Genomic DNA, 14,646 nt, shown 5'->3' on the forward strand with positions numbered 1-14,646 from the left:
GTATTTAATATATTGCCTAAAATACACTTACCGTTATGTTTATATTTCAACATTGTCATTATGCAAGGGACATTGTTGTATTCCTCGCTTTAATTGGCCAATCGCGCCTGTCTACATATTCCGTGTTTGCCTCGAGACTTAGAATTAATGCATTTTAAAGGTTGCCAAAGCTTGGGAGAATTGTTCGAAATTGAGATAACTTTAAAATTCCTACACATAGGTTAATATAATCAAACAAGGTCCAAGTTAACGGCGAATAACTATAAAAGAAATACAAAAAAAGATGGGTTCAGCGTATCAAATTATGGGTAGGTCAGTTCCATCGCACTATCTCGCCATGGGGACAATAGGCCTAGTCTCTCTTTGTATTCTTCCAAGTCTTGTTGGTGGGAAGAAGGAAAAGGTTGCTTCGATCAATGCCATTTCTGATGACGAAGATGCATTTGTTAGGAAATATCTACAAGAACATAAAACTAAAGTTTAACATAATGATGAAAATAATATTCAGCAGAAAGTCTCCGGCACGCTCTGCTAAATGTTGAAAAATGAGGCATGCATATCCCTATTTATATTCTTCTGACATTGTATAAATTTTTTAAATAATCTCGATGACTTTTTATTTGTCTCTCGATACGTTTGATTTATTTTTGACTTATTTGATTTAATATACAATTCTCAACTATTTAATTTCAGACTAATTCATTATTTAAATAGCACTTCGTTAGATAGAGGATCAGCAGCCAAGATGTTTTCTCTCTTCTTAATCTTCCTTTCAACGGCAGCATCAGATCTAGCTTTAGCTTCATTTGCAGCTTGTTGCTTCATTTGAGCTCTAACAACATTAGGTGAAACATATTGTTTGTTCTCGTAAATCTTTGGACCCCCGAAGGACCCTTCTAGGATTAAAATTGTGGTCATGACGAATCTCGGACCAATTTCTACCAGTGATAAATCTTCTTCTTGTCCTTCTTCATATTCATCTTTATTTCTAGCTGTATGTGATATTTCATATGTTCTAGCCCATATCTTATCATCCACAATACTGAAAGACATAACATGATCAATAAATGGCTTAACTTTTCTTGCTGTTGGTGGGACACCAAAGTTATGGATTAATAATTCTTTGATTAATTGGTAATGTGGAGAAGAATCAAATCGATGATCAAATGATAAAATTGGACGAGAACCCTTCAAACAGTTCCCTGTGAAGTTTAATTCATCCATAGTATGCAAGTTTTGGATGTAGAATTTTATTGTTGGTCCGTTTGGAGGTTTAGATAACCATAAATATAAATCTTGATGTTTTCTTGCTTCAAAAAATAAAATATTGTTACAGTTATATAATTCTGCAATTTCATTCAACTGTTGTAAATCCTTCTTGGTATCTAACTTAGGCTCTTTTCTTGAGTGTGGTAATAATGAACTTAAATCTTGAATTAAATGACGATGTCTGAAGTTAACACCTCTACTGGAAATTAATAAGGTACGTTGTTTATTCATAAAGTTCTTACCGCCATTTTGCTTCTTTTGAGCGTTGGATTCGTTCTTCTTCCCTGCTAAGGCTTTGTAAATAGATGACATTTTTTCTTCGTTAGTCTTTATCAAAGGATAATTATCAATTATTGGCGACTGACAAATATGATTAAAATACTATACCTCTAATAACTGATTCACTTGATCCTTAACGACTTAATAGAAGAAATCCCATCTATTCAAACATTTTAGCTCATCGCTAAATTTTTCATTTTTTTCAATATTTTTTTTTTCAGTTCAAAATCGCTTGGAACGATTTGTTGACGTTTTATCCTCCGCGGCTAATACCAATCTTAGAAAGATAATACAGGACTTTTGGAATCTTCAATTTTAGTGATACTTTTAATATTATTTGTTATATTACAATTCTATAAATGGTTAAATTATATTACAGCAGCGGGTCTATCTATTGGTTTACCATTTTAGCCACTCGAGTTTAGCTTTTAAGATACAATAGGCTATTAAACGATATATGATAGCAACACAAATGACAATCCCAAGATATTCTCTAGTATTTGCTACTAACCCATATGATTCAAGTACAGCTCTACCATTCGGTAACTCACATGTCCCATCTGGATTCCTACCACCATCCTCGCATGTAAGTTTCATAGAATCTGGAAACGCAAAGTTAATAATAATTAATGATGTATAACCAACGGGGTTTAGATAATTGAAACCTTTTAGCACTTTTGGCATATGTAGGGACATTAATCCTGACATTTGTGTACCTATGGATAAAAGAACAGATATACAATTCACGACAAATCCCGGCCTTTCAAAAAAGGTGTTGGTCATAATACCTAGTGCTTCACCACAACCACTCACAATGAAGGAACAATACACATTAGCAAAGAAATTCCCAGCTGTTCTCGGTAAGCCACAAGCTAAGACAGTAAAAATTGCATAGATAATAGATGCCAACAAAGACAGTGGTAATTCAAGAGTCATGTAAGCAAGGAAAAATGGCCCAATTCCATAAACATTATCTTCATGTTCCTTATAAAAATAATCTCTTTCAGCAGGATAACATGCTAAATTGGCTAACATTCCGACAAAGTACAATGCTGTTGATTCTTGCGCCAACCCAAGTCTATTATTGATACTGTTATAATTATGCTTTAGCGGAGCAAAGAACAAGGCGAAAATTGCACCAAGCCCCGGAATTTGAGCAATTCTGGCCATCAATGAATCGAAATTTCTTCTCGTCGTAATAGATTGGCGCTTAACATTAACTAGGTATGCTAAAAGTGGTGTGCAAGGTTTTCTAACACAGTGGCCATATTCTAACAGGAAGTTTTCTTCAGACATTTCATTCTTTTCAGATACAGGGGATTTTACTGATAGGGTATTGTTCCTTTGTTTCCAGGAGGTAAGGATATGCTCAGCTCTTGCTTTAGATGTATATTCATTTTGTTCGTTTTGAGTATTGATAGATATCAAATCTAAGAAGAAATCTGCAACATTGGTAAATTCAGGACAATCATAACCTAGAGAGGAAAAGTACTCAATCATTTTATCTGGAGAGCCATTAAAGGCGGTTCTCCCAGATTTCGCAAGCAAAAGTACATTTCCAAATTCTTTGAAAAGTTCGGATCTTGGTTGGTGGATTGTGATAATGACAGTTTTCGAGTATTCTGTGGCGAGTTTCTTAAGAATTTCAAGAATTGTTGCAGAGGTAAAACTATCTAATCCTGATGTTGGTTCATCTAGTAATAAAATAGGAGGATCATTTAATAATTGAATACCCATTGAAACCCTTCTTTTTTCACCACCACTGATACCTTTGATAAACTCGTTTCCAATAATATTATTTTCACAATGTTTTAGTCCAAGTGCACGAATTAACTCATCAGTTTTGATTGCCCTTTGTTCAGAGGTTAAATGATGAAGTCTCAAATCAGCTGCAAATTTGAATGTTTCTCTAACGGTTAATTTAGCAAGCAGATGGTTATCATCTTGTGAAACATATGAACAAACGCCCTTGAACATATCTTCCGAGATTTGTACGTCATTAAACATTATTTTCCCAGAAGTATTGAACTTTGAGAAAACAGACTGCTTTATTCTACCAGATATCAAATTTAAAAGAGTCGATTTTCCTGAACCTGATGGCCCCATAATTGCGTTAATCATACCTGGTTTAAACACAGCATTCACTGATTGCAAGATTTCTTTCACTTCTTCATGGGATAACCCGCCTCTTATATTTTTGAAGAATCGTTTATATCTCACTTGTAAATCAATATCTTGAAGTGTAATTGTAATTTCTGAATTTGATGTGCTTCTTGACTCAATATCAATTTCTTTTTCTGAATTTTCTTTTGATATACTAGCGAATGGATCGATCATAATTTCTTTATTTTCTTTCTCATCGAGTTTTTTCTTTTTTGATTTAACTTCACTTTGTAACGTAATATCTACTTTATGCAAATATAGTATGACAAATGCAACAAAATAATACCCAATGCACCAGCAAAAAATAACAATGGCGGGAACAGTAATCCAATTACGTGGGAATCCATAGCTGTCTAGAAGTTGATTACCATAGCAGGAGGCCAGGTCATCAGTGGGACAGGATGTATCTGTGAATGTACTAGAAAGTAGTGCACCAAACCCATACCATGTAAATCCAATATATTTTGTCCAACGGACATAGACAGGCATAACCTTAGCGTTAACGAAGAAACCACAACTCATTGATAGTACTGTAAAAGTTAAGTTACCAACTAAGGACGCCTTTGAGAAATCTCGTGATACAGCAACTGAAACCATGGCTAGTCCAGCACAACACATTTGTGATAAAAAGGTAATGGAAAATTGATAGAAAAATTTCGCACCATCTGCTTCAAGTCCAAACATAAAGTACGTTATTGTTGTAAAAATTAGAATCATAAGGATATCATCGGAAAGAAACAGGGACAACTTTCTTGCAGTCATGAATGCTAAAGGTGTTACTGAACCTTCGGCGCGTTCACGATCATATAATGCGATATCTTGTTCACAAAGACGATATGTATCAAAAAGTAAATATAAATAGCATTGGACTACAACAGATGCGTAAAGACAACCGGCTGTTGTTCTTAGTCCACCGACGGTAGTCTTATCGGGTTTATAATATATCCATCCAACAAGAGTACCCATAACTGCAGGTTCACCAAACGTCGCTATTAATGTGACGTAATCGCTTCTGTTTAGTTGGAAATTTCTTCTTGTTAAAACACGAACTTGCTTCCAGTATGATAATCTGTTTGACATATTTTCCACTTGAATTTCCTTTGAGGTATCTACTGGCTCATAGCATAGGGTATTTGCTTCATATTGTTTCCAAGATTCGACTAATTGATTTAATCGAATTCGGGTCTCTTCTTCAGCTTCATCGGATCTACCATCAACACTGGATATATCAATGAAATAATCAGCTGGGTTTACCATTGGCGGTACATCATACCCAAGAGAACTGAAATATGGAATTGTATTTTTCATTGCATCACAGTAAACGACTTTCCCCTTAGAAAGAATACAAACGTTATCTAGTAAGAACAAAATATCAGATCTTGGTTGATGGATTGACATTATAAATGTTCTCCCATCTTCAATGGCTAATTTTTTTAATGTCTTGACAACTAAATATGCCGAATATGCATCTAGACCAGTTGTTGGTTCATCTAAAAACATAATAGATGGATTGGAAATCATTTGAGTACCGGCACTTAATCTTCTTTGTTCACCACCGGAAAGACCCTTATGTGTACTGTCACCTACTTCTGTATCAGCACAATCTTTTAAACCTAATTCACGAATCAATTGATCGACAATTATAGCTTTTTCTTCTTCAGTTTTATCCAATTTCAAATCTGCCGCATATTTTAACGTTTCTCTACAAGTCAATCTTGCAGACAACACATCCTGCTGTGGTAAATAGGCCATTTTCACGTGTTGATTTTCAGTTACTTCACCTTCTAAAACATAATTTATAGTACCTTCTGTTTTTAATCCACCACTAATTTTAGATGCTAACACATTCAATAATGTAGTCTTCCCTGATCCTGACCCTCCCATTACAGCCATTACAGAGCCACTAGGTAAATCTAAAGAAAAGGAATCAACTAAGACGGTATTAGTATTGGACGCGATGATGGAAAGATCTCTTACATGCAGTCCAACTCGTGGAACCATCGATAATGACAGCTCATTTTCCACCAAAGTTGTAGACATTGATGTTGTGTGCTGTATCTTCTACTATGAACAGAGTAGAACTCTACTTAAGTATAGTCGATGATTGATTTAAAGAGACGTCAAAAACTATAAGAAGATTCATGATGACTTTCGCTCATTTTATGTTATTTAATCTTTGATGGTCCTCCGTTTAAGTTTCTAATCTATCAAGAAGGATGAACTTTCACTTCCTGCCTGTTGTTCCGTGGAGACGGCTGTCAGGGTTCTCGTTTAGACTGAAAACTTTAGAGGGCTGCACCCATTGTCTCTGGGCAGCAGTTTCCTGGAATATTATACGTAGTAAGCGGTCGGTCCATATTTTCCCTTGAGATCCAGTGAAAAATAAGCGAAGTATATTCAATGTATATACAGTGGGCATTCGACCACCATTAAAAAAGAACTTATCGTAGTTCAACTTCAATTTATTCTGAATTCAAGAAAGAATTATAATCTACTGGAAGAGGTTCTGAATTGTTTTGTTTGATAATTTGGGAAAAAAATTATAAAAAGAAACTCCTCATAGGGGGCTCGAACCCCTGACATTTCGGTATCCTTGGTTTAAACTGTATTTGTTTAAAAGCCGAACGCTCTACCAACTGAGCTAACAAGGATGAGTTTCTTGTTTTCCTGGTTCATTGGTGGCCATTTTATCTAAAAATAAAACAACGAAACATTGAAGTCATAGCATGTACGTCAATCATTAAGCTCAGTAACCAATTCGTGCTGGAACGATACTTGTAGTAAGTGTTACTATTAATATCCTATGGTAAATGTTTAGATATCAAGTTTGGTACATTGTCCTCTAATATGACGCGAAATGATTACCGAACCTGGTAAATGCTGGAATGATCTTCTTGCTAGATGGTACTATTAATATCCCACGATGAAAGTTTAGATACCAAGTTTGGTATAATGTCTTCTAATATGACACGAAAGATTATCAAATATGGTAAGACGCAAAGAACCACAGACACCGACTGACGCGACTAACATTGAGTTGACATGTCTGTCAACGAGATATATTCTCGTGTTTTCTATCCTGCCATCAGAAAGGTATAAATAGACCAATAACTCGAAGTTTCAATTCCTGATTTTCCTGTTGTTATATATTTTATATTTTATATTTTTATTTACTTTGAAGAAGAACGAACTCTATTACTTATATTATCAGAGACTATTAATCATAATTAAAATAAACTCATATAAAGCTTATTTACATTCAAGATGGAATTTTACAATACGAATAACACAGGATATCAAAAAATGGATGCTTCCGAGCGATTCGATTCATCTAAACAAAAGGGTTACAAACTTCGGGTCGTGCTTTCTTTTCTGTCCTGATCTTATATTTTTTCTCTTATCGTATTCCATCCTTTTCTCTGTCGTTAATTTAATAGGATCGACATAATTTAGACAATGATAATATTTAGCTTTGATCTCATAAAATAGCCTCTTAGAATATGTTTTGTTGCAAAACTAAATCTTTTTTTACATTCAAAATACTTCTAACCTCAAAACTTCGTGTTAAATACAATCTTCATCGCTTCAGTATTCTATGCAAAGGTAAAACTTTTGACCTTTTAGGGGTTTATACCCTTTGTAAAGAATCAATGCTTGAAGAATATGTTACTTCGATTTTCTCTAAATTGAGGGACAGAAGGACAAACGTATTAGTGGTTACCATACCCATGTTTTTTCTTTGGTCTTTCCATAAGTACAGGGTAGAGAAAATCCTTAACGAAGAACAACAAAACGAAGTCTCTAAAAACGTATTTATATTTTCATTTGTATTTCCTAGATTTGTCCTTTACAATTATTGGACTTATTATGGGCTAACTGAAAATAAAGTAGAAAAGAATTTCAGCAGCGGTTAGAGAACTGTTGAATGAAATTAAGGTTCGAATGTTTACTTTTCATTTAAAAGCTTTAATAATCTACAAATAAACGTCAAGCTTTAAGATTGAAAATGGAAAAGTTTTCTATATTCGTATATTAATGATCTATAGCAAGGATTATAACAATAAATATAGTTAAGAAGCATGTCAATAGCAATCATCCAGATATCACATCATTATTGGAACTAGAGGTAGCATTTGTGCTCAGGTATCCTGCCACGTTACGGCTGGAGCGGACGGTCCTATAGTTGCACCTATTTCAAGCTCAAGTTCCAATCACGGTGATGCACTTACAACCAAAGTCCGATGATCCTTCTCAAGCAGGGCAAGTTCCGACTCCTGCTTTTTAGAGTATTCCCGGTCTCACTGCATTTGATCAAATATATATGTACCCCTTTGCTTCAAATACCATGATGCTTCTTATGCAACCTCCAACTAATTGGCATACTTAAACGGGTGGCCTCCCATGTTACCATATCCTGCACCTAATGCATCTATCGAGGACGCTCAACCATTAGGTGCCCAAATGAGCCAAAATGCCTATTATCCACATGGATTTCCGCATGGACCTCCACCTCCTGCTGCTACTGCCCCTTCTATAACTGAAGATACTGAAAGCCCTTCAAAGGCTGTATCTTCTACTCTTCCCAATATCATTGTTCTGGACAAATTATCCAGTGCTAACGACTTTGGTATAAATGAAAAATTTCATTCAGTTTCTTCAAGCATCTCAAATCGGTGATGTCATTCTTAACAAATTTGGGGAAGCCATAAAACTAATTACATAACGGGAGAAAGCTTATATTATTCAAGTCTTTTCTACCTATGTTATTAGGGAATAATATCCTAAGTGGGCAACTCAAGCACTTTCAAAAAATGCTGCTCTTTTCGAATTTATCTTACGCAATATGTCTTTAACCCAAGAAGAAGAATCTGACACATTCATCTTATCTCAAATTCATAATCTATCATACGATGGTAAGAAGATGCATTCTTCTTCTGCAATAACGTTCGTAATCTCACTCGAAGAGCTATCAAAATTCCATAGCCATTCCAGATGCTGTTATTGTGAAACTCTATTACAAGGATTAAAGGGACCTTATAAAACCATGCAATTAAAAGACACACTGGATGAAAGAAGTAAAATCGTTTCTTCAATTCTAGAAGACATTCAACGACTATACCATTTATATGGCAACTCAACTTTAAATGCTTCTAACAAAACTGTTCCCACACAACATCTAAGACTGCATTCTATTAACAACTTGTTTAAAAATGATCCCAAGGGACTGAATGATACATCCAAACCTCTGTCAGTCAAAATACTCTTATATTTAATATATAAAAGTTTTTTCATTTTCAATCTTTTCCGGTATCTGTAAATATGGTCCCCTTTTATATGTTTGCATTCTTTGACTCGAACCGTTTCTTGTTTCCTTTTTTATCGTTCCACCTATTTCTTTGTTTCATCTTTTGTTTCGACGTAGTTGTTTCTATTTTTGTTTTATCTTTGTATGGTGCATATCTTTCATATTCGCCGTAACAACACTTTCTCTTTATGTTCATCTGCTACAATAATGGTTTCCCTTTTTCATGTTAAGTTGTACAGGTTTTATATTCGCCTCAACAAGAAAGGAAAATAGGATTTTCTAAAGGAGGAAGAATTGCTTATATTTCTAGAGGACCATTTCCGATGAAAAAATGTAAAAATTGGTCTCTTGGCCCAGTTGGTTAAGGCACCGTGCTAATAACGCGGGGATCAGCGGTTCGATCCCGCTAGAGACCATTTATGTTTTTTAAAACAGCCCACAATAATTTTTTTATAACGTCTCAATTGTACCTTGCAAATAGTTATTTTTGCTAAATTTTGTGATAAATTAACTTAAATATTGCATATATATGAGATAATATTTTTTATTGAAGCAAGTTGATTTGAAACTAATAAAAATGTTATGTAAATTTTTTTTTGCCGCGTTTAAGGGTTTTCAAGAGGTGGGCCATTACCTAAGATAGTAACAGGAATACTGTTATCTAAGTAATATAACTAATTGTTGAAAAGCCTATATTAAAGCATAAGTTGTCAATTAATCAATTTCTTGACTATAAACACTAATTATAATAATAATAATAATATATATATGTAGAAGAATATGCACAAATTATCCGTTTCCAGTTTCTATTTTCGTTAAAACCCATTTTACTCATGAGGCTCTTTTTTTTGTTCGTTTTTTTTTTTTGTTATTCATTTTTTTGAATTAATCAACTGGATCCCAATTCTCTACTTTCATTGTACCTTTTTCTTGTAAATTAGTATGAAATTTGAAAGCATTTTTCAACATGTGTGGTTCATGTAAAGAACCATGTTTAGCAGCATAATGTTCAGATCTTTCCAAATAATCCGTCAACAAAGATTTATAATCAGGATGTGCACATTGTTTAATAATTTCCCTAGCTCTATCTCTTGGACACAAACCTCTTAAATCTGCCAATCCTTGTTCTGTAACTAATATATCTAAATCATGTTCAGTTTGATCTACATGAGAAGCCATTGGTACAATTGAAGAAATACCAGTTGGGTCCACTTTAGTTGGTCTAGCAGAAGGTGCATGCATTATTGATAATTTTGCATTTCTTAAGAAATCAGCAGAACCACCTAAACCATTCAACATACGTGAACCATTTACATTTGTTGAATTTGCATGAGCATAAATATCTACTTCTACAGGGGTATTCATTGCAATGACACCTAATCTACGAATCATTTCTGGATTATTAGATACCACTTGAGATCTGAGACATATTTTATGTTTCAAATTTTCCCAATCTGCGAAAGCTCTTTTGAATCCATCTTCAGTTAGTCTAATTGATGTTGCAGTGGCGAAATCTAATGAACCATTAGCGAATAAATCTAGGAATGAATCTTGTAAGACTTCAGTCCAAACGTTTAAATGTTTGAATTGTGCATCAGTTAAACCTTCAATGACTGCGTTTGCAATGTTACCAATCCCACTTTGTAAAGGTAATAAATTTTCAGGTAATCTACCATGTTTCACTTCATTTCTAAAGAAATCGACTAAATGTTGAGCGATATTTTGAGATATTAAATCAGATGGAGTGTTTGGTGGTACTTGATCCATTGTTTTGGATTCCACTATAGCGATTACTTTTTCAGGATCCACGGGGATGGAATCTCTTCCACATCTATCATCCACTTTAACGTATGGGTATGGAACTCTAAAGGGTGGATTTATTGGCATGTCAATATCATGAATACCTTCGAAAGAGGGAGTTGCGGTATTTACTTCTATAATGATTTTATCACTAACGGAGATGAATTCTGGAGATGCACCTACAGAAGGGCCAGGGACAATAGAACCATCTTCTTTAATTGCAGTAGCTTCAATGATCATATAATCTAATATTTTATTATCAGTTCTTTCTCTTGTATAGAAACCATAAGTTAAATCTTGTGGGAACATGGAAAGATGTTTATCGAAGAATTTAATTTTCCCCGTATTGATTGCCTTAGCTATTGGTTTCCCCACTTGATGAGGAGCTCTTTTCAATATCATATCATGTTGTGCCCATAAATTTTCTTCAGGACCAGCGGAGGCACCGACGAACAGGTTAAATTTTAATTTCCCTTGTAAATTATTTTGTTCTACATGTTCAATTAATGCATCTGGGACTGCCTTTGGTGTACCGACACCTGTGAAACCTGACCAACCTAAATATTGACCATTTTTAAATAGTGGGATTAAGTCCTTTGGTTGTTTAACTTTTTCCAAGTATGGAAGATACCTAACTCTTTGTTTTAAAAGCTGTGAGACTGTCATAAGTATATTTTAAATATAGGTGCGGAGGGATGTGTTTATTTTGTTGTTTTACGGAGCTTAGTGTGCGCAGGGATATGGTCTGTGTCTGTGTTTTAATGTAAATAGAATACAATTGTTCGTATTTATTGGTAATCAAAGAATGTTTTTTCTTTATTCTTTATTCTCTATTTTTTATATTTGATATTATTCCAAGTTTACAAGTAAAAATGTTGATGGAATACACGAATATTATTGCTAACCAATTAGGTTGATGTTACTTTTTTGGTTTTTTTTCCCAATTTGTTGGTTCGAAGGGCTCGAAAATTGTAATTCAATAAACTGGAATTTGGGAAAGTTCAAGGATAGCGAATAGGCTTTGATGAAATTGAGTGTAAATCCAACGAACGAAGTAATAATTAGTATGGTCGAGGCAGTTAGTTGTCGGGAATACTGTCACTTAATATCACTCACGTGTTGTTCGAAAATGATAAAAGTTGGGTGGGGGGGGGGGGGGGGAGGAGAAGCGGGAGACTGCAACGAGAGGGGAGTGGAGAGAGGCAATTGTTTCTTGTTTTATTGTTACGTACTTTGCTAATTGGTAGCTCTTGCTATGTGTGCGTACGTAATGGTGGACTTGTCGATGGGAAACGGAAAACAAGAAACGATTGTGTTGATTGATTGAGTGATTGAGTGATTGAGTAGTATGTTGGCTTGTTTGGCAGGAAGGTAATTTATGAAGGGTGAAGTGTGAAGTGTGAAGTGGCCATCGCCCGCCCTTATTATTCGTGAAATGGTCCTTGGCAGCTGAGTTCAATGAATCGGATATTCCATTCCAGCCAATGAGTTGGGAGTTTTCTGCAAAACCCACAACCACCGCCCTCTTGACAACGCCGTACTCTCACTTTGTAAGTTTTTTTTTTTTTTCGTAGACATCGGTCTTGAGCTCCGCGGATCCGGAATGTACCCGTGTTATTAGAAAAGGGTAGTACACTTCTTCAGAAAACAACTTGCCCCCCCCCCCCCCCCGTTCCGGATATTGGGACTGCACCTGGGCGGCTATTTCTGTGTCTATACATATATTATATATATATATATAGATAAAGGCCTTTTTATAGTAAGAACTAAAGCCTTACACAGAGATCCTACTTTCTACATATATAATTCAAGTTCTTAATAGAAATTTGGGTATTGATAAAAGAACTTATCATATTTTGAAAATTGACCCTGGTATTGGAGTTATATAAAACGTAAAACTAACTAACTAACTATCAGACAAGTCTGACATTATTTTATCCGAGAATGGATATATGATGTACTAACAAAAGATTTCATTCCATAACAATTTCTTCAAATCTTTAGTAGTCAACACATCTTTGTAATGGTCAAATTCAAAAAAACTAGAGGGAATTGGAGCACCTTGAGGCTCATCATTTGGATCATGATAAGTTTTCAAATATGGATGACTTAGGGCCTCCTCTGCAGTAATTCTCTTCTTTGGATCAAATATTAACATCCTCTGTAAAAGATCAATTCCCAATGGATTCACTTGAGGAAGAACTTTACTTAAGGGGACAGGTTCATATCGTGGTAATGTCATAATATATTCCCTGGCCCTTCTAGATTCAATACAATTTAAATCTTCTTCAAATGGTGTACCGATTAATCCAAATATTAACAATAATTGATGTCTATAATCTTTCCCCGGGAAAATAGGTCTCTTCATAAATAGTTCAGCTAATATACACCCACATGACCAAATATCCATCGCTTTACTATATTTTGCTGCGGTTAACATCACTTCAGGAGCTCTATACCATCGTGTCGCTACATATTCAGTCATACCATTTTGTAGTTGTGTCATTTGATCATCATCTTCACGATCTTCTTCTATAATTCTTGCTAATCCAAAATCACATATCTTTAAATCACAATTAGAATTAATTAATAAATTAGAAGGTTTTAAATCTCGATGAATCACATTAGATCCATGTAATGTCTTTACTGCTCTTAATGTTTGATATATGAAATATTGAATATGATCATCTGTCAAATTTTGTGTAGAAATCACCCGATGAAGATCAGTTTGCATTAATTCTTGAATAATATAAACTTCATTAAAATTTTCAAATGATTCTGGTCTTTGAATATCGAAAATAGATATTATATTCTCATGTTGGAAATGTTTCAATAATTTAATCTCTCGTAATGTCCTTAATGCAAATAATGGCTTATCAAATGGTTCAATCTTCTTGATGGCTACTATTTCCCCCGTGGGTTTATGAACTGCAGAACAAACTACACCATATGCTCCTTCTCCTAATAAGGATTTCAATTGGAAATCACTTGATATGTTGAATACAATCTTTTTACCCATTTATTCTTTTTTTTTAAAAATTTATTCTCTGATCTATATATCTTTTTCCTTAGAACTGCCAATATGATCTCGAGAAAAGAATCTTTGGAAAGTGTTGAATTTTCCTTTTTTCCTTAAACTTTCTAATAAAACTGTATATAGTCTTTATATATTTTAATAAGATTCAAAAGGGGAAGCTTTACCAATATAATAATCAATCCCTTCGTTTCTTTCTCAGTATGAAAAACAACTGGACTTTCATTAACTTCCCTTTCTCCCTCTACGTACATATTTCTCTTAGCAAATTTAGTTTGATATATGTAACAGTTTCAAAAACTTGGAATTTGTTACAGAGAAAATGACGTACGGAGAAAACTCACTCATGTTAATTTTTACATCATGAAGAAAAAATAAAATAACCGTTAAGAATTTGACCAGCGCCCGAATGTTTCAAATCTAAAACAAATCCTACACAAACTTGTACATTCGTCTTTGACTTACTATTTAACAAAGTTCGTCTAACACTCAATAGTTAACTAATATATATATATATATACACACACGTACATATCATGATGAAAAACACATTGTTAAGATGAGGTTCAAGAAATCATACTTTGTTGCAGTATCCGCACGCGACTGATCATGCCAGAATATGACATATTATTCTTCAAAAAGAACAGTTTTGTTCATCGTTTTACATAACGTGCACAGGGATGATAAGACCTCTCTTGATTTGATCACATGTAATCTTTTTGNGTTACTTAACAATAACATTAAGAATTACTTAACTACCCATTTTCATTACAAAAGTCAATATAAATATAAATAT

The 14,646-nt window shown here is 34.3% G+C and overlaps 6 protein-coding genes and 2 non-coding genes across 8 annotated transcripts; 3 read left to right on the forward strand and 5 right to left on the reverse strand.

Annotated features, from left to right (window-relative positions):
* Nucleotides 1–283: 283 nt before the first annotated feature.
* ATP19 (F1F0 ATP synthase subunit k) lies at nt 284–484 on the forward strand (the record flags this gene model as incomplete). The annotated part of the gene is made up of 1 exon (XM_003668515.1): nt 284–484. The coding sequence occupies one exon, from the start codon at nt 284–286 to the stop codon at nt 482–484; it is 201 nt and encodes a 66-aa protein (XP_003668563.1).
* Nucleotides 485–702: 218 nt separating this feature from the next.
* On the reverse strand, nt 703–1,581 carry BRX1 (ribosome biogenesis protein BRX1; the record flags this gene model as incomplete). Its single annotated transcript, XM_003668516.1, has 1 exon — nt 703–1,581. The coding sequence occupies one exon, from the start codon at nt 1,579–1,581 to the stop codon at nt 703–705; it is 879 nt and encodes a 292-aa protein (XP_003668564.1).
* A 366-nt stretch (nt 1,582–1,947) lies between these two features.
* Nucleotides 1,948–5,751, reverse strand: NDAI0B02870 (uncharacterized protein; the record flags this gene model as incomplete). Its single annotated transcript, XM_003668517.1, has 1 exon — nt 1,948–5,751. The coding sequence occupies one exon, from the start codon at nt 5,749–5,751 to the stop codon at nt 1,948–1,950; it is 3,804 nt and encodes a 1,267-aa protein (XP_003668565.1).
* A 513-nt stretch (nt 5,752–6,264) lies between these two features.
* On the reverse strand, nt 6,265–6,325 carry NDAI0Btrna17K. The gene is given in 2 exon segments: nt 6,265–6,301; nt 6,265–6,325. It is a non-coding gene; the product is annotated as a tRNA-Lys (tRNA).
* Nucleotides 6,326–8,554: 2,229 nt separating this feature from the next.
* Nucleotides 8,555–9,028, forward strand: NDAI0B02880 (uncharacterized protein; the record flags this gene model as incomplete). Its single annotated transcript, XM_003668518.1, has 1 exon — nt 8,555–9,028. One exon carries the CDS (start codon nt 8,555–8,557, stop codon nt 9,026–9,028), a length of 474 nt encoding a protein of 157 aa, XP_003668566.1.
* A 330-nt stretch (nt 9,029–9,358) lies between these two features.
* NDAI0Btrna13I lies at nt 9,359–9,432 on the forward strand. Its single transcript has one exon. It is a non-coding gene; the product is annotated as a tRNA-Ile (tRNA).
* Nucleotides 9,433–9,901: 469 nt separating this feature from the next.
* ACH1 (acetyl-CoA hydrolase) lies at nt 9,902–11,482 on the reverse strand (the record flags this gene model as incomplete). The annotated part of the gene is made up of 1 exon (XM_003668519.1): nt 9,902–11,482. One exon carries the CDS (start codon nt 11,480–11,482, stop codon nt 9,902–9,904), a length of 1,581 nt encoding a protein of 526 aa, XP_003668567.1.
* Nucleotides 11,483–12,776: 1,294 nt separating this feature from the next.
* On the reverse strand, nt 12,777–13,835 carry FUS3 (mitogen-activated serine/threonine-protein kinase FUS3; the record flags this gene model as incomplete). The annotated part of the gene is made up of 1 exon (XM_003668520.1): nt 12,777–13,835. One exon carries the CDS (start codon nt 13,833–13,835, stop codon nt 12,777–12,779), a length of 1,059 nt encoding a protein of 352 aa, XP_003668568.1.
* Between the last annotated feature and the right edge of the window lie 811 nt (nt 13,836–14,646).

Source organism: Naumovozyma dairenensis, chromosome 2 (assembly GCF_000227115.2).
Source record: "Naumovozyma dairenensis CBS 421 chromosome 2, complete genome".
Lineage (NCBI taxonomy): Eukaryota > Fungi > Ascomycota > Saccharomycetes > Saccharomycetales > Saccharomycetaceae > Naumovozyma > Naumovozyma dairenensis.